At 38.8% G+C, this 19837-nt stretch overlaps 1 protein-coding gene across 14 annotated transcripts in view; it reads left to right on the plus strand.

Annotated features, from left to right (window-relative positions):
• FBXW11 (F-box and WD repeat domain containing 11) overlaps positions 1-19837 on the plus strand; it is a 124925-nt gene that overhangs the window by 61849 nt on the left and 43239 nt on the right. For 9 of the 14 annotated variants that reach the window (XM_014850863.3, XM_070517091.1, XM_070517092.1 and 6 more), the window contains one exon: positions 18301-18363. The exons of the other annotated variants lie outside the window; for them this stretch is intronic. In XM_014850863.3, the coding sequence (XP_014706349.1) occupies positions 18301-18363 (63 nt within the window). The remainder of the gene's footprint in view (positions 1-18300; positions 18364-19837) is intronic. 14 annotated transcript variants of the gene reach the window in all.

Consider the following 19837-nt stretch of genomic DNA (forward strand, 5'->3'; position numbering starts at 1 on the left):
CCATTGGTCTATATGCGTGTCTTTCTGCCAGTATCACACTGTTTTGATTGCTGTAGCTTTGTAGTGAGTTTTAAAATCAGGAAGCATGAGACCTCCAATGTTGTTTTTAAAGATTGTTTTGGCTGTGCGTAGTCCTTTGAGATTCCACGTGCATTTTAGGATGGGTTTTTCTGTATCTGTAAAAACACCGTTGGGATTTTGGTAGGGATTGCATTGAATCTGTAGATTGCTTTGGATAGTATGGACATCTTAACAATATTAAGTCTTGCAATCCATGTGAACAGGATGTCTTTCCATTTGTTTGTGGCTTGTTTGGCTTTATTCAGCAGCTTTTTGTACTTCTCAGATAGTCAATCATTTTTTTTTTTATTAGTGTTATGATAGATTACAACCTTGTGAGATTTCAGTTGTACATTATTGTTAGTCATGTTGTGGGTACACCTCTTCCCCCTTTATGCCCTCCCCCCACCCCCCCTTTTCCCTGGTAACCACCGATCAGATCTCCTTGTCAATATACTAACTTCCACCTATGAGTGGAGTCATATAGAGTTCGTCTTTCTCTGACTGGCTTATTTCGCTGAACATAATACCCTCGAGGTCCATCCACGTTGTTGTGAATGGGCCAATTTTGTCTTTTTTTATGGCTGAGTAGTATTCCATTGTGTATATATACCACATCTTCTTTATCCAATCATCAGTTTCTGGGCATGTAGGCTGGTTCCACGTCTTGGCTATTGTAAATAATGCTGCGATGAACATAGGGGTGCAAGGGACTCTTGGGATTTCTGATTTCAGGTTCTTAGGATAGATACCCAGTAATGGGATGGCTGGGTCATAGGGTATTTCTATTCTTAACTTTTTGAGGAATCTCCATACTGTTTTCCATAGTGGCTGTACCAGTTTGCATTCCCACCAACAGTGTATGAGGGGTCCTTTTTCTCCACAACCTCTCCAACATTTGTCGCTCTTGGTTTTGGATGGTTTTGCCAATCTAACGGGTGTAAGGTGGTATCTTAGTGTAGTTTTGATTTGCATTTCCCTGATGATTAGCGATGATGAACATCTTTTCATGTGTCTCTTGGTCATATTTATATCAGATAGTCAATCATATTTTTAAAAAATTTAAAAATGAGAAAAATTATATGTACCTTCATTTCTACCTTTTTTTCTTTATTTATCTATGCATTCCTTCATTAGATCCAAACTTTATTCTGGTTTCATTTTCTTTTTGTCTGAAGAACTTTAACATTTCTTGTAGTAGAGATCTGAGAACTAGGTGAGGGCAGAGTCCTGGAAGCCAAGTGAATGAATGTTTAAAGTAGCCATGAAGGCTCATTGCGGTGTTGCGCACAACAGTAAAAAGTTTCATGCTCATTACTACCTGTATTGAGTTAGTAAATTATGGGATGAAGTAAACTGTCACCATTAAAACCGGAAATGTAGGGGCCAACCTGGTGGCATAGTGGTTAAGTTAGCATGCTCTGCCTCGTCAAGCCAGGGTTCGCAGGTTTGGATCCTGGGTGCCATCCCAGCAGCGCTCATCAAGCTATGCTATGGTGGCGTCCCACATAAAACAGAGGAAGACTGACACAGATGTTAGCTCAGGGCCAGTCTTCATCAAGCAAAAAGAGGAAGATTGGCAACAGATGTTAGCTCAGGACCAGTCTTAACACCCGCGCGTGTGCGTGCACACACACAAAGAAAATTTAGGTCTGCATGGAAAGATGTCTGTGACACGTGGAGAAAGCAGTTACTGAAGAGCATGTTTCAAACAGTTTTCATTTATGTGTGTATAGTTTTCAGTCTTTATACCAAAATACAAAAATGGTGATTGTCTTTGGGTGGCAGTTATTTGGTTGATTTTTCATTTTTTAACTTAATTTGGATGTTTTCTTTGGTGAAGTGCAAGTGTTTTACCCATTTTTTGGTTGAGTGTATATGTATGTGTTTTCCTTATTAATTTGAAGTTAGTGTGTTTTTTCTTTTTGTTTTTGATGTTCTGGATGTATTATCGATCTTCTCTCACTCTGTGTGTTGCCCTTTTTCTTTTAAATTTAATTCTTTAAGAAAATTGAGATAGATTTTGCATATCATAAAATTCATCCATTTCAAGTATGCAGTTCAGTGTTGTACCATCACCATAAATGAGTTTTAGGACATTTTGTTGTCTTAATAATGCTTTCAGTGAACAGAAATTCTTCATTGGAGTCCAATTTATAAGGTTGTTCTTTCTGGTTAGCAGTTGTTGTGTCCCGTTTAAGAACGCTTTGCCTATTGCAAGATCATTAAGATGCTCTGTGGTTTCTTTTAAAAGCTGTATTGTGTTACCTTTGCATTTAGATGTGCAGTCTGTCTAGGATGGATTTTTTTTCCCTTAGTGAGAGGGGTAGGTCCCAAAATAACAAGAATATCCAGTTGATATGGTCTTTATTGAAAAGACTGTTCTTTGTCCACTCACTGAAGTGTTGCCTTAGTGTTCAGGCAGGTGAAGGTGTGTGCGCCTGAGATTGGGTGCTGTTTGTTCCGTTGATCAATGCAGCTGCCTTTGTGCTTATATAACACCATCTTGTCACTCTAGTTGTGTAACAGAACTTGATATCTCAGAGTGTGAATTCTCTAGTTTAGATCTTCAGACTGCCTTGGCTTTTTAGATTTCCATATCAATTTTAAAACCATCTTAATTTTTGGGAGGTGGAAAAAAAGCCTGCTGAGATTTTGATTGGTATTGTGTTGAATTCATCATCTCTTACTCTTTTCCCAGTTTTTGTTAAATGATATAATCTCTAACAGGTGCTCAATAAGTGGTAGCTACTGTGATGATGAACATAATTCATTGCTTTGTAATTTCCTGGGTAAGTTCTATGTTTGAATTGTAGATGACTCTGCCAGGTTATACTTGAGCACAGTAATTTAAGGAATGAGTGTGTTGCAGTATGGTATTTCTCTAGCTTTGGCTGACATCATTGATAAATGCAGATCAAATGACCTGCAGAAGGATTTGACTGTCAATCGTTTAAAATAATTAACAGTAGAAGCCAAAAAGTAAAAATGTTTTTCCAGTTTATTTTTTCCCCCTCTGAGCTGTGCTATGTGGTCGCTGGTTTGCACATGTTATTCCTGTTCCTGCAGCATAGGCAGTATTATCTCTGTTCTATGAAAGAGGAAACTGAAGCCGAGAGAGAGAGGTCAGGTAACTCACTGGCCAGCACACGGTTTGTCGTTGGCAGAGCCCGGGGCTTGCACTGGGGCTGCCAGGCCCCAGCAGTCTGCTCTCTCTGCTCCAGCCGGCTGCCTGACTCCCTTTTGTGGTGCCGTTCTTCAGGATTCAGTGTCCTTTGACCATTCTGGGACTGCTTCTAAAGCACCTCTTTTTCTGGCTCTTTTAGTGAATATAAAACACTTTACAAGCTTTATTTTTAACGTGCTCTTGAAAGTGTTAAGTACTAGGAAGCATTTAAGTATACATCTTGCCACCCCTTGTCTGCCTTCGACGGGAGACTCCAGCGGACTTGCATCTGTCCTTCTTCTGGACCTTTTTAAACGGCCTCAATAATTAATGAAGTGTGCTTCTTTTATCTAGGGAAATGAATGCTTCAGGGGTGATAAGGATGATTGCCTTTCTGGAAATAGATGGTTTCTTACCGCTTTTTGTGAGGACCAGAAATGGTGTTGCATGTTTTTCTTTCCCTATATTTTGAATTCTTGCTCATTGTAGACAATTTGGGAAATATGGGTAAAGTGTAAGTAGAAACAAAATTACCATTTTTGTCATTACAATTAATAGGAAGATGGTAGTAACTATAGCTGATATTCATTATCAACAAATGTTTATTGTACTTCCGTTCTTCACTAGTATGCCAGGAATTATCCTAAGTGGTAAGAATACAGAATGAATAGAATAGGCAAACGTCTCTGCCCTCTAGAGGTTAAATTTGACTAAAAGAGCCCTTATTAAGTACCAGGATGATCTTTCTCAACTTTCTGATTCACCCTGTCAGGGAGGCCCTGTTTTCCCCTCCATCTTATGGATGAGGAGACAGGCGCGGAGAGGCCAGATGACCCGCAGCAGGACTGGACTCCTGCTGGAACTCTGCAGTAGCTAGTTTCTGTTTCCTTAGACTAGAGCCTGTATGTCTGGGGTCTTGGCCTGGCTCTTTTGTTTTTTAAGTTTAATTTTAAAAATCACTTTTCTTCATTGTTAAAAAGAACTGTGTCTTCCTTAAGGAAAATTTAGATAGGATATGTAAGCAAAAAGAAAAATTACAGGGGCTGGCCTGGTGGCATCATGGTGAGTTCGTTTACTTCGCTTCAGTGGCCTGGGGTTCACAGGTTCAGATTCCAGACGTGGACCTAGGATCACTCGTCAAGCCATGCTGTGGTGGCATCCCACATAAACAGATGAAGACTGGCACAGATGTTAGCTCAGGGACCATCTTCCTCAAGCAAAAAGAGGAAGATTGGCAACAGATGTTAGCTCAGGGCCAGTCTTCCTCACCCAAAAAAAAAACAAACAAAAACAACCAGAAAAATTACAGAGATAATATTGTTAGCATTTTACACACTTTTTCCAGTTACTGTTCTAAGTAAAAAATAAATGAATACCTAAATAGATTAAATTGTATTTGTAAAGATAGAATCATGCAGACATATTTTGATCTGCTTTTAAATTTTTAAAAAATTTTATTGAGGCCATGATAGTTTATAACATTTTGAAAGTTCAGTTGGGCATTATTATTTGTCAGTCACCATATATATGTGCCCCTTACCTCCTTATGCCTACCCCCAACCGCCTTCCCCTCTGGTAACCACTAATCTGTTCTCTTTGTCCATGTATTTGTTTGTCTTCCACGTATGAGTGAAATCATACAGCTTTTGTCTTTCTCTGTCTGGCTTGTTTTGTTTGACATAATACCCTCAGGTTCCATCCATTTAGTAAATGGGACAATTTTGTCCTTTTTTGTGGCTGAGTAGTATTCCATGTATATACATACCACATCTTCTTTATCCATTCATCAGTCAGTGGGCGCTTGTGTTGGCTTCCACATCTTGGCTATTGTGAATAATTCTGCAATGAGCGTTAGTCTGTTTGAATTGTTGATTTCAAGTTCTTTGGATAAATCCCCAGTAGTGAGATAGCTGGTTTGTATGGTATTGCTGTTTTTAATTTTTTGAGAAATCTCCATGCCGTTTTCCATAGTGGCTGCATCAGTTTGCATTCCTACCAGCAGTGTATGAGGGTTCCCTTTTCTCCACATCCTCTTCAACATTTGTTGTTTTTTGTCTTGGTGATTATAGCCATTCTGACAGGTGTAAGATGCTGTCTCACTGTAGTTTTGATTTGCATTTCCCTGATGATTAGTCATGTTGCACATCTTTTCATGTGTCTGTTGGCCATCTCTGTATCTTGGGAAATATGTCTGTTTGTATCCTCTGCCCATTGTTTGATTGGGTTGGTTTTTTTTTTTTTTTTGCTGTTGAGTTGTGTGAGTTCTTTATGTATTTTGGAGATAACTCCTTGTCAGATATATGATTTACAAATACTTTCTCCCAGTTGTTGGATTGTCTTTTCATTTTGTTCGTGGTTTCCTTTGCCTTGCAGAAGTTCTTTATCTGATGAAGTCCCATTTATTTTTTCTTTTGTTTGCCTTGCTTAAGTAGACATGGTATTCGAAAAGATCCTTCTAAGACCGATGTCAAAGAGTGTACTGCCTATATTTTCTCCTAGGAGTTTTATGGTTTCACGTCCTACTTTTAAGTCTTTAATCCATTTTGAGTTAATTTTTGTGTATGGCAAAAGATAACGATCTACTTTCATTCTTTTGCGTGTGGCTGTCCAGTTTTCCCAGCACAATTTATTGAAGAGACTTTCCCCTCTCCATTGTATGTTTTGTGCTCCTTTGTCGGAGATGAGCTATCCGTAGACGTGTGGTTTTATCTCTGGGCTTTGAATTCTGTTCCATTGATTTGTGTGACTGTTTTGGTACCAGTACCATGCTGTTTTGATTACTGTAGCTTTGTAGTATATTTTGAAGTCATGGATTGTGATGCCTCCAGCTTTGTTCTTTTTTCTCAGGATTGCTTTAGCTATTTGGGGTCTTTTGTTGCCCCATATGTATTTTAGGATTCTTTGTTTTATTTCTGTTAAGAATGTCATTGGGATTGCATGGAATCTGTGCATTACTTTAGGTTGTATGGACATTTTAACTATGTTTATTCTTCCAATCCATGTGCATGGAATGTCTTTCCATTTCTTTATGTCATCATCTATTGCTTTCAATAATATCTTGCTGTTTTCATTGTATAGGTCTTTCACCTCCTTGGTTAAATTTACTCCTAGATACTTTATTCTTTGTTGCGATTGTAAATGGGATTGTGTTCTTGAGTTCTCTTTCTGTTAGTTTGTTATTAGAGTATAGAAATGCAACAGATTTTTGTAAGTTGATTTTCTATGCTGCAACTTTGCTATAGTTGTTGATTATTTCTAATAGTTTTCTGGTGGATTCTTTAGGGGTTTCTATACATAAAATCATGTTGTTTGCAAACAGAGAGAGTTTCACTTCTTCCTTGCCAATTTGGATACCTTTTATTTCTTTTTCTTACCTAATTGCTCTGGCCAAAACCTCCAGTACTATGTTGAATACGAGTGGTGAGAGTGAGCACCCTTGTCTTGTTCCTGTTCCGAGAGGGATGGTCTTCAGTTTTTCCCTGTTGAGTAGGATGTTGGCAATGGGTTTGTCATATATTGCCTTTATTATGTTGAGGTACTTTCCTTTTATACCCATTTTATTGAGAGTTTTATGGTAATTGGATGTTGGGTCTTGTCAAATGCTTTGTCTGCATCTATTGAGATGATCATGTGTTTTTTATTCCTCAGTTTTGTTAATGTGGTGTATCACGTTGATTGATGTATGGATGTTGAACCATCCCTGCATCCCTGATATAAATCCCACTTGATCACAGTGTATGGTTCTTTTAATGTATTACTTTGTTTGGTTTGCCACCATTTTGTTGAGGATTTTTGCATCTATGTTCATCAGTGATATTGGCCTGTAATTTTCCTTCTTTGTGTTGTCCTTGTCTGGCTTTGGGATCTGAGTGATGTTGGCCTCATAAAATGTGTTAGGAAATGTTCTGTCTTCTTCAATATTTTGGAAAAATTTGAGAAGGATAAATTCTTCTTTGAGTGTTTGGTAGAATTCTCCAGAGAAGCCATCTGGTCGTGAACTTTTATTTTTTTGGGAGGTTTTTTATTACTGTTTCAATCTCTTTGCTTGTGATTGGTCTATTCAGATTCTCTATTTCTTCTTGATTCAGTTTTGAGAGGTTGTATGAGTCTTAAGAATTTATCCATTTCTTCTAGATTGTCCAATTTGTTGGCATATAGTTTTTCATTGTATTCTCATAATCCTTTGTATTTCTCTGGTATCTGTTGTAATTTCTCCTCTTTCATATCTAATTTTATTTATTCGAGCCTTCTCTCTTTTTTTCTTAGTGAGCTAAGGGTTTCTCAATTTTTGTTTATCTTCTCGAAGAACCAGCTCTTAGTTTCATTGATCCTTTCTGCTGTTTTTTTGGTATCTATTTCAATTATTTCTGCTCTGATTTTTGTTATTTCCCTCCTTCTGCTGAATTCTGAATTTGGAATTGGTTTGTTCTTTTTTTTCTGGTTCTGTCAGGTGTAGTTTGAGATTGTTTATTTGAGATTGTTCTTGTTTGTTAAGGTGGGCCTGTATTGCTGTGAATTTCCCTTTAGGACTGCTTTTGCTGCATCCCATGTGAGTGGGTATGGTCTGTTTTCATGTTCATTTGTCTCCAGATATTCTTTGATTTCTCCTTTAATTTTTCAATGATCCATTGGGTGTTCATTGGCATGTTGTTTAGTATCCACATTTTTGTCACTTTCCCAGCTTTTTTCTTGTAGTTGATTCTAGTTTCCTAGCATTATGGTCGGAAAAGATGCTTGATATGATTTCAGTCTTCCTAAATTTATTGAGGCTTGCCTTGTTTCCCAACATACGTTCCATGTGCACTTGAGAAAAATCTATATTTGGCTAATTTTGGATGGAGTGTTCTATACATATTTAAGTCCATCCAGTCTAGTTTTTCATTTAGTTCCACTATTTCCTTGTTGACTTTCTGTCTGGATGATCTATCCATTGATGTAAGTGGGGCGTTGAGATTCCCTACTATTGTTGTGTTTCTCTTAATATCTCCTTTTAGGTCAATTAATATTTGCTTTGTGTACTTTGGTGCTCCAGTGTTGGGTGCATATGTATTTATAAGTATTATGTCCTCTTGGTGGAATGTCCCTTTTATCATTTTATACTGCCTCTCTTTGTCTCTCATTACTTGTTTTGTCTTGAAGTCTACTTTGTCTGATATAAGTATGATAACATCTGCTTTCTTTTGTTTGCTATTAGCTTGAAGTATCTCTTCCATCCCTTCACTCTACACCTGTGTTTGTCTTTAGAGCTGAGACGTGTTTCCTGGAGGCAGCATATTGTTGGGTCTTGTTTTTTAATTCATCCTGCCACTCTGTATCTTTTGACTGGAAAATTCAGTCCATTTATATTTGGAGTGATTATTGATTTATGAGGACTTACTGCTGCCATTTTATCACTTGTTTTCTCGTTGTTCTGTATTTCCCTTGTTTCTTTCCTGTGTTTCAGACTGCCAGTTCAGTTTCATGGCTTTCTGTGATAGTTTTCTAAGTTTTCTCTTTATTTGTCATTTGTGTCTCTGTTCTGATTTTTTGTATAGTGGTTACCATCAGGTTTGTATAAAAGATCTCGTAGATGAGATAGTCCATTTTCTAATAGCCTGTTATTTCCTTAGTCTAAGCAGGTTCCACCCCCTCCTCTTCCCCATCTAAGTTATTGTTGTCACAACTTATTCCATTTTGTGTTGTGAGTTTGTGGTTAAAATGAAGTGATTATATTTATTCTTGATATTTTCCTTCCCGTTATCTTTAAGGTTATGATTAAGTGTTTCCTAACCTGTTCTTGAAGCTGCAATTTTCTGATTTTGTCTGCCTAATTATCTCCTTGCTCAAGGCATTGTAAACCCTTTTTTTTTTTTTCGGGTACGAGGGCTTTCTTGGTCATTTCTTGGGGTGGGGGGTGTCTTGTAGCAATGGTCTCCGTCAGCTTTTGTTTATCTGGGAAAGTTTTTATTTTGCCATCGTATCTGAAGTATATTTTTGTTAGATAGAGTATTCTTGGCTGAAGGTTTTTGTCTTTTGGTATTTTGAATATATCATTCCACTCTCTCCTAGCCTGTACTGTTTCTGCTGAGAAATCTGCTGAAAGCCTGATAGGGGTTCCTTTGTAGGTTATTTTCTTCTGCCTTGCTGCCCTTAATGTTTTTTCTTTGTCGTTGACTTTTGCCAGTTTTACTAATAAATACCTTGGAGAAGGTCTTTTTACATTTATATAATTAGGAGTTGTATTAGCTTGTTTTCCTTGTAATTCCACCTCCTTCCCCAGGTTTGGGAAGTTCTCAGCTATTATTTCTTTGAATAAGCTCTATGCTTCTCTCTCCCCCTCCCCACCTTCTCCCTATACCTATAATCCTTATGTTGCATTTCCTAATTGAGTCGGATATTTCTCAGAGAATTTCTTCATATCTTTTTAGTCTTAGTTCTCTCTCCTCCTTCACCTGAAGCATTTCTATATTTCTATTCTCTAAATTGCTAATTTTCTCCTCTATAATATCAGCTCTGTTATTTAAGGACTCCAGATTTTTTCTTTATCTCAATAATTGATTTTTTCATATCTGACATTTCTAATTGGTTTTTCTTTATAGTTTCAATCACTTTTATGAAGAATTCCGTCTGTTCATTAATTTTATTCCTGATTTCATTGAACTGTCTTTCTGAGTTCTCTTGTAACTCCTTGAGTTTTTTAATGATAACTATTTTGAATTCTCTGTCATTTAGATTGTAAATTTCTGTGCCTTTGGGATTGATTTCTGGGTGTTTGTCTTTTTCTTTCTGGTCTGGAGTAGTAACATACCTCTTCTTAATATTTGATGGGGTAGATTTGTTCCTTTTTGCACAGTGATAATATCTGGTCACAGATTCCACCTGCCACCACTGGTGGGGCGGGCAGGAGCTGTGTATTCTGAGCCTGCTGTGATCCCTGATAGCTGTGCCTGTCTGAGCCTGGGCCACTCCTTGGGACTGCAGATCCCCTGTGGGCTCCCCTACCAAATGAGAAAGCTGTTACATGGGTGCTCAGGGCTTCTGGCACCTGCTCCCACAGTCCCACCGAGACACGCTTCCTGCTTTGGGGATGCAGTAGTACTGTGGGCATTCACAGCAGCCGGGAACTCATTTGGCCCAACTGCTGTCTCCTCCTAGGTCACACCACCAATTGTGCTTGGTAGGTGGGGCCTCCCCACTGGGTCCGAGCCTGGGCTGCTCCCTGGGGACTACAGTGGCACTGTGGGCTCTCCAAGAAAGCAATCATGCAGGGGCTCAGGGCTGCTGTCTCCTGTTCCTGCAGTCGTGCTGAGGTGTGCTCCACCCTGAGCCACAGCAGTATTATGAGCACTCCAGCTGGGAGAGCAGTTGCAGGCATGCATAGGGCTGCTGGGGGGCTGGAGAGTGCTCACCTATCTTCACCACTTCCCAGTAGTGGTCCATCCACCTTCTGATGTATAGCTGCTTGGGTCTCTCAGGCATCCTGTTGTGCTGTGTGGGTATCCTCTATTGATCAGTGAGCGTCCATTTAGTTGTAGTTCGAAGGGGGAGAGACAAAGGTAACAGCTCACTCCACCATGTTGGTGACATCACTCCAACTTGCTTTTTTTCCATTTAAAATACAGTTTAGACCTCTTTTCCTGTTAGTATTCTTCTAAGATGGTATGTCTCTCATTTTAGACATGTGAGTACGGCCTTCACAGTTTTTGACATATCTCTATACCATTTGTTCTTTTACCTACTTCACATATTTAAAAAAAATCTGCTGTCTTAAAAAAATCAGAAAGAGAACTGTATGTCACTTCATGACTGGAAAATCAGTGGCACTTGCTCAGATAGGTACCATAAAAGTAAATGCCATGATAATGAAACCCATAATGAAATTGTAGCCAGACCCTGTTTGTTACAGTAAACTGAACAGGAGGCCAGCTCTTTTTGTTACAAACAGACAATTGGAGGTATTAGATGTGAAAATGTCTTTGGATATAATTAGAAGAACAGAAAGAGAACTGAAAAGGCAGTAACTTTTGCAGTATGGGATTCATTGTACTCTAATACCTTAACCAGGGGTTTCCAGTGTTTTTAAGTGTTTTCACAATAAGAAATAAAATTTACATTTAGACCTAGTACACATGAGCGTGTGTTTGTGTGTAATTTACATATATGTACATAGATGTATTTATGTCTATGTGTTATGTATACGTATTTGTGTGTGTATCACATATATGCACTCCACACATCCTCCCTCAATACTATATTCCATTATCAAATATGACAGCAAGTTGTAAGACATGCATTATTTTATATAGCATTCAGAAAAAAAGCTAGCATTTTTAATTGTAAGATGCCATTGATTTTAAGACATATCCCAATTTTGGAGATGTTAAAATGTAAAAAAAATGTATGTTAGAATTGATGAAATCAGGGATATGCTTTGTGTTCTATTCTTTTCTATTTCAGTTCTTTAAAAAATGCTGGATTAAATTGATATTGCAAACTATAATGGATTGCAGCCTGAAATTTGAAAAACATTAAATTTGAGTTGTAAAGTATGAATCCTCAGTCTTACTTTACATAAAGATTAGTGTAGATGAATTTTAGATATAAATGTAAAAGGTAAAATAAAACTTCTAGGCTGCTACATGGAAGTATATCTTTATGATTGTAGGAGGAGAAATCTCTCTTATGCAGGACACCCAAAGCACAAGTTATAATAAAGGAAGCAATGGTTAAATTACACTTCATTGAAATTAATTACATCTTTGTATTGAAAGACGCCATTAAGAGAAGGAAAAGTTAAGCCACAGATAAGGAGACCTTTGCAATAAATATATTTGAAAAAGCACTCCATTCTAGAATATATAAAAAACTTATAGAAATCAATAAGAAAAGACTGTCCAATTAAAGAATGGTCAAAAAAACTTTGTTTTACAAACCAAGATATCCAAATGGCTAATAAATTTATGAAAAGGTGCTCAATATCATTAGTCATCAGGAAAATGGAGATTAAAAGCACAGGGAGATACTACTGTGCTCCCAACAGAATGTTAAAATTAAAAAACAAACAAACAGAAAACCAAACTAAACCAAAAAAAACCCCCAAAACTGTACCTAGTAAGGAGCAGCTAGAACTCACATACACTGCTAGTGGGAGTGATTTCTAACTTTATTTAAGATTGCTTCTGTGGCCTAGGATGCTCTGTCAGTTTTTTTCCAACGTTCTGTGGAAAATCAAGTGTTTTGTTTCTTTTATTCTGCTTGATCTGTCAAAGATGGAAAGATGTTTAAAAAAATTTTAAGGGGCTGGCCCCATGGCCGAGTGGCTAAGTTCGTGCGTTCTGCTTCGCCTGCTCAAGGTTTCGCTGGTTTGGATCCTGGGCACGGACATGGCACTGCTCATCAGGCCATGCTGAGGTGGCATCCCACATAGCACAACCAGAGGCACTTACAGCTAGAATATACAACTATGTGCTAGGGGGCTTTGGGGAGAAGAAGAAGACGAAGAAAAGGAAGATTGGCAACAGATGATAGCTCAGGTGCCAATCTTTAAAAAAAAAAAAAATTAAGAATATTTCTAACTTTTTTCCTTGATGTACTTTACAGAATTTTATTCAATATATTAAAGCAGACATTATCCTCTTTATACATTTTTCCTTTTAGAGGTTTTCAGCACTCTTTATGTTATTCAATGGGTTGACTTGAATATTGTTCTACTTGCAGTAATGACTTGTGCTTTTCTTTTAATTTGAATTTTCCTGTTATGTTTTTGCTCGTTCCTTTTAGCCTTTTTGTGTGATTTTTCTTATGCTTACCCTTGTGGGCAGGGGAATGCCCAGATTCAATTTCATTTTATTGAAAAATGCTGGTTGCAGCCCACCAAATTGATTTCATAGGCTACAACTAGTAGTTGGAAAACACCTGAGATATATTTTTCTGTATGGAAAGTACATTGACTTCTTAGTAGAACAGAGCTGGATCTGAGTCCCATGTCTCTCATTTACTAACTATGTGGCTCTTAATCAGTTACTTAATTCTCTGATCCTTAGTTTCTTCTGTAAAACTGGAATATTTACTTTTATATTTTTTTCTGAAGATTAAAAGACAATGTATGAAACAAGCCTAGTACAGAGACTTAATAAGGTTAGCTAATAGCATTTTGCATTGTGTATTTGTCATCCTTAATGTCTTAAATCCAAAAATTTAAAAACACGAGAAAATGGCAAAGTGCTCCCATGTCTTCCAGATTCTTTGTAGGTTTTTTTTACTTCTTCTCAGGAGTAAAGATGCTTTTTGTATGAAAATCTTACATTGTATCAGCATTTCTTATCATGAAACTCAAAATACAGAATTTGCAGCATTTTTAAAGTAGGAAATTGGTTCCTCTTGTGTAATTTTTGAAGTAGGGAATTTTCCAAGTGTAATATATTTTGTGTGTGTTAGTGGCACCTACTGGCAAAGATATATCGCTGCTTAGAGCCTGCTGTGCCTATACACAGACTAACCCTGTGTAGCAGTCTGGGAAAGATGATGTGGAGTAGGAGAGGAATATATTGTGTTTACCAAAAGTGGGCATTTCCTCTGTCTCAGAAGTATTTGTCCGGTGAAGTAGGAGGAAGGAATTATGCCATGCTATTGTCCTAGTCCAGTGGTTGCCAGTATGTGCTATCTATTATTAAGAGATATGACAAAAGGGGGATGTCCATATCCAACAGACTTGGGAAAGCTAGATTAAGCTAACTTAACCTGATTTTTGAATTATGAAACATTGCAGAGCCGTTAGTTTCTTAGGGAAGAGTATTGTGACCTCTGGGGGTGGGGCTGCGGGGAGGGTGAGAGCACTCACGCAGGGCACAGCATTTGTCAGACTTCATTAGACCCTGGGATCCTTTTTTTTTTGAGCATCTCTTATGTCACCCGGAAGACTCTTTGGCAATGATCCTCTGATCACTGTGGCTTGAGACTAGTATTTCCCTTTTGGCGTCTTCTCCTGAAGGCTTTGTAAGAGAAGAAACGGCATTAGATTCTCACGGCGTTTGGGGGTTCTGAAATACCACGTATTGGGATGGAGTCTGTTGTGATAGTATCAGTGTAGTTTCCTTACTTAGGATGGTGCTACTACATGGTCCACAGTATTTTGCCATAGCAGTGATTTTAAAGCAGAGACATACAAAAAAATGACCTGGAGAACTTAAAAAAAATATACATAAATGCCTAGGCTCCATCCATTCTGGTCAGCTGTTTGGTGAAAGACATGCTTTGCTGTCTTCCTGCATTTGGGATACCTTTGACGAAAGCTCTGGATCTTTCTGGAGGCATATATACACACTAACTTTTGTAAGTGACTTCATGATATTTACAGCTCTCATTCACACCCCCAAGCCCATGGATCTCTAAAGAACTCCTCATATCAAATTTTCCCAAATAAGAATTTACTGGCCAGCAGGACTTACCCCAGAATTTAGATATGTCCGATACTCCATGAATTGCTTGGTCATGGTGAGAACAGACTATAGTTGAAGTCACGTGCTGTCACAGGGGCCAAAGGACAAAAGCCCAAAGAGAAAGGTGGGCCAGGCCTGAGATAGCGGTGATTTAGTGTATCTTCCCGAGGAGGCAAGTTTAGGAGCTCACACCCTTAGAGCAGGGGCTCTCAAGGGGGCAGTTTTGCGTCCACTGTCCACCCCCCCCCCCAACATTTGGCAATCGAGACATTTTTGGTTGTCACCATTAGGTCAGGGAGAGGCTGCTACTGGCATCTAGTAGGTAGAAGTCAGGGATGCTGCTCAACATCCACAGTGCTCATGACAGCCCCCTACGACAAAGAATTATCTGGCCCCAAATGTCCATAATGCTAAGGTTGATCTGCCCCCAGAGTCTAGCTGCTTCTTCCTCGATTGTATCTTTCATAGGAAGGTCTACATTTTTATTGACATGTGATACTTCTTGGTAGATGTAGGAGGAAAGAGATGATAATGAGAAGGGTAGGAAGCCAGGTTGGTATTTCAAAGAACTTTCCTTTCCCAGAAGTGTTGGAGGCTTAAAGAGGATGTCGACTCTCAGATTGGCTTACCTCATGGTTGCGTCTGAGAGTTGGATGTAGGAAACCACCTTCCTTTTCTCTTGGAAGGCTCATTGTTGTTTTTTTTTACCTCACCCTTGAACCTGTGAGCTTTTTTCTGTTTCACGTTTAAGGAATAAAAGTCAAAGTGATTAAAAAATAATGTGGCTCTAAAGAGAATTTTTGCCATCCTTCCTCATCTCCACAACCCTGTATAGCAGGCTGAGAAAGATGGTGAGGAATAGAAAAGGTATGTATTGTGTTTACCGAAAGGTATGTATTGTATTGCATTTCCTTTGTCTCCCAGAAGTATTTGCCTGATGAAGTGGGAGGAAGAAGGAATTATGCCATGCTTTTGCCCTAGTCCAGTGTTTGCCAGTATATGCTAAGCTGTTATTGAGATATTATTATAAAAAGGAAGTGTTCATATCCAGCAAACTTTGGAAAGCTGGATTAAACTAACTTGACCTGGTTTTTAAGTTATGAGATGTTACAGAGCCTCTAGTATCTTAATGAAGTGCATTGCAATCTGTGTGTGGGCCTGTGTATGTTGGGGGGAGAGTGTGCACATGAGCATGCAGCATTTCTCAATCTTACTTGACCCTGGGACCCTCTTTTCTCTGAGCATCTCGTGTCACCTGGAATACTCTTTGGAAATGGTCCTCTTATCAGTGTAACTTGAGAGCAGCATTTTCACTTTGGCACCTTCTCCTGAAGGCTTTATAGGAGAAGCTGAAAAAGTACGTATGGTGGAGGAGCTATTCCAGCCCCACAGGGCTTTATTAAATGCAATTTTATTAAATTATGTATCTTTATCCATTTTCATCAAGCCATAAGAGATAGATGCTATTTTTATCATAGGGGTTGTTTTCGTCCCTGCTATGTAAATAAACACCATTTCTCTGTTTTGGAATGAATGAGAGGAAGAATTAAATTTTCTTGCTGGAAAGACAGTTGTTTCTTGTGTAGTCTACAGGGACCTCTGACATTTTTTTGTTTCCTCCCTAAGTGAGGAAAGTATTAAGGTAGCTTAGGTCAGAATAGCTCTGGTGGATTCAGGCTCCTATATTGAAAAGTTTTGAATTCAAAACACTCCACATATATGTATCCCTCCTACATTTCCTGAGGTGCCTGGAGCCAGGGGGGTGGAGACTTACTTCCCATCTCTCTTCTACTTTACATGCTCAACTCTTCATGTTTCCAGTCATTGTTTTTCTTGCCACTATCTCAGAACCCAGGACACTGTGACATTGCAAGGTTGGCTTTGTAACTACCAGTCAGACCCAGGAGATAATGCACTGAGTCACTGTTCCCACTTTATTCATTCCCCTAAGGACACCTGCCAGTTTTATTAATCCCTGAGTCCTTCAAGATAGCAGTAAAAGGAAAATTACATGGAGAGAGAAATACTACTTTTGTCTCCACATGCTTCTTCCCATTGAGGATCCTTTGCTGCTGGCACCACTCTAGACCTGTTTTGGGTACACTGCCTTCCTCCCTAGCTCAGGCTTGGCTTTCACACTTGGAGCCCTGCCCTCCCGCCCCACTCCCCTATTGCACACCTTGGCGCTCTGCAGCTTAGAAGATTTTATTGAGGAAGCCAGTGGATTTTATCTATATGCAACCACCTGGAGCCATTCTGTCGAAGTCTGAGATTAGAAAAGTGTTAAGAAGACGCCACTTTGGGGAAAGTGGCATCTTCAAAGCAGGGCGTGAACAGATTTTTTTGAATACCGGTTACACATCAAGCGCTTTGTTGGCTAGTCCTGATCCCCACAACAACTCTGGATGGTTTGTGTTTGTCCGTGGGTAAATCAGCTTCAGCTTGCTCAGGGTCACACCACACACTGAGTGACCAAATCAGGATTCCAGCTTGTCTCTTTGGTTTCAAGGCCTTTGACTTTCCCACTATGTCCTACCCGTCCCTGATCAGAGCCGACTCTGTGGCCTCTGGGGCGCTCGTGTTCAGTGGTGCTTCTGCTGTTACGTACGTTGGGTATTTTCAAACGTATTGTTTGGAAATATTGTATGGGTCCAAACATTTTACGACTTGAAGGGCATTAAAAAAATAGGGAAAATCTGAGAGACAGGCTTATCCTCTAGAGGCAATAAACAGGATTTTGTAAATAGTGATAACTTAAACAGATCTATAAAATCCTTTTGTATATACTATGGAAAAATGTAGTTTAAACTTTGTACCCCAATCTTAGAATTTTAGATTTGGGAAGGACTCTTATGGAGACTGCCATCCATAAATGAGTTACTCCTTTCAGAGTACGACTCTCCCACTTCCCCTTCTCGTTAAGTTTCCATTTAGCCATTAGGTAGGAGCTTCAAAAGGGAAAATCCAATCATGTATAATCTCCAGTTAATGGGCGTCTATTGAGCGACTCGGTCACCAGAAAGAATAATTACACAGTGGCTCTTTGTGCAGTAAATACAAAAATCAAAAGCTAATGCATTCCCAGGGCAAGCCAGATTGTTACTGGCTAACAGCATCCTCCTCATCAGGGAAAAGGCTGGGGCACCCACCATGCTTGCTAAGGGAGATTGCAAAGCCATTCCAGAAAAACAAGGCTATCAAGGGAGGAAAGAGAGGGAGGCAGGGGGCCTTCCAGGGCTTTGTCAGTCCTAACTGCTGATGGTTGGGGTGGATTACTGAATAGCAGACATTCTAGTCACTGTTTTGTGCAATCATCAAGAATGCAGTGGGTCTCTGGGGCTTCTTGCTACAAGTAAAGAATTACAGTGATGATTGAGATAGAGCTTCAGCCCTCTCCCATGATTTAGCCTGTTTTCTAAGCGTGCTCAACCTTCATAAATGAAGACTTTATGCTTACTTTTGTCCCGCCACTAACTGTATTGATTTATGAAAGATGAGCCCCTTGACCCAAAATGGCATGTGTTAGCCACAAGCCGAATAGTTTTTGGGTTTGTGTTAGTACACTCTAGTTTGGGTTTTCAAAATTATATTTTGGTGTAGCTATTTAGGATTTGCAAAACTCGGCGTGATTCAAATAACCTGTTTTTCCCCCCTTAGAACACTTCAGTTATGGAGGATCAAAATGAAGATGAGTCCCCAAAGAAAAGTACTCTTTGGCAGGTAGGAATGACGGCGCACAGATAAGATAGCAGTTGACTGACTGTAGATAAGATGCTCCCTCAGCTCACGTCCTTGATGAAAACAAGAGCCAAGCATTTTTGTTTTCTTTTGTGCAATTTTGCTAGTTTCAGAACTCACTCTAATTTATCTTCTCTTCCTTAGGGATGTGTCATTATAAATGCTAAAGAACTTGGGAATTTTCACAAAGATTCTGAAGTGGCTGTTGCCTAAAATGTTGGATCTGTGGCTACTGTCTAAGCCAAAGGTGGACAATGGTGGGGTCCTTTGTCACCAGAATGGCACCCTGCCACACACCGTTGCTGATTTTCTCTTCTCCTCCTGGCCCTCTCCCCCATTTCCTATTGGTTTGCCCTTTCCTTTTAAACTCAATTTCTTTCTTTCCTGGCTCTATTTTATTTTGCCAGTTTTGCCCCAGTTTTTTTGCGGGGTGTGGGAGGGAGCATGTGAAGTTTCATGATTTGGTGTTTTCATCAACCATTATGATACAAATAAAGTTTCCATTCATGAAGACACAAAGGCAAAACAAATCAAAATCTGAAGAGAATAATGTTAAAAAAATGTTCTGTGGGTTCATTTGATTTGAACTGAAAGGGATAGATTTGTTAGCAAGAATAAAGTGTACCCAACAAATTTATAATGAAATGAAACAAAGCAAAACGATGCCAGGAAGATCTTTCTGAGCCAAGCAGGTGGTTAGACGGAGAAATGGAAAATGTGCCATAAAATCAGTTGAACACTTGCCGCTATTTTTTGGGAACTGTGTACAGACTGACTTGTGTTCCCTCCCTCATGTTTGGTCTTTTGCAGTAGGATTCTAGGATTCTCTTCATTTACTGTTGATCTTTCGGCTCACAGTGGTTCTGAGCACTTCGGCTTTCACTTTCTCTTTCGTCTGTGTTCCAGTCAACTAGTTAATCACATACCAGTGCTCTAGGGAGCCAGATGGTGTGGAACCCTTCTGTAAATGCAATAATAACCCTTTTGCTTATCAAAGGAGATAATAGGTGTGAAAGTATTTTGTAAATTATAAAGCAGCACACAAATGCAAGTTGTTATATTTAATCTGTTATGAAAGCAATTATTTTGTCCTTATTTTGAAAAAATATGGAAAGAAAAGAGGAAGGAAAACAAATATAGTTTCCTTTCTCAATATTAATCACTTTTTAACATTTTCATATGTATCTTTTACTCTGTCTTGGTGTGTTCCCTTTCACACAAATTGTGATTCTAACGCTGTATAAAATTTTGCATCTTGCCTTTTGTTCCTTAATATTACTTAATAAACACGTTTTCTTGTTATTAAAATCTCACTTTATAAAGTTAATTTTAATGACTACTTTATAGTACTTTGTGTAGATGTATTAAAATGTGCTTTAAGCAGTTGCCTATAATTGGGCAGTTATTGCCAGTTTTTCTCTAACATTGTGGTGAACATCCTTGCTTAAAAGTAACA

The sequence above is a fragment of the Equus asinus genome, chromosome 9 (assembly GCF_041296235.1).
Source record: "Equus asinus isolate D_3611 breed Donkey chromosome 9, EquAss-T2T_v2, whole genome shotgun sequence".
In the NCBI taxonomy this organism is placed as follows: Eukaryota; Metazoa; Chordata; class Mammalia; order Perissodactyla; family Equidae; genus Equus; species Equus asinus.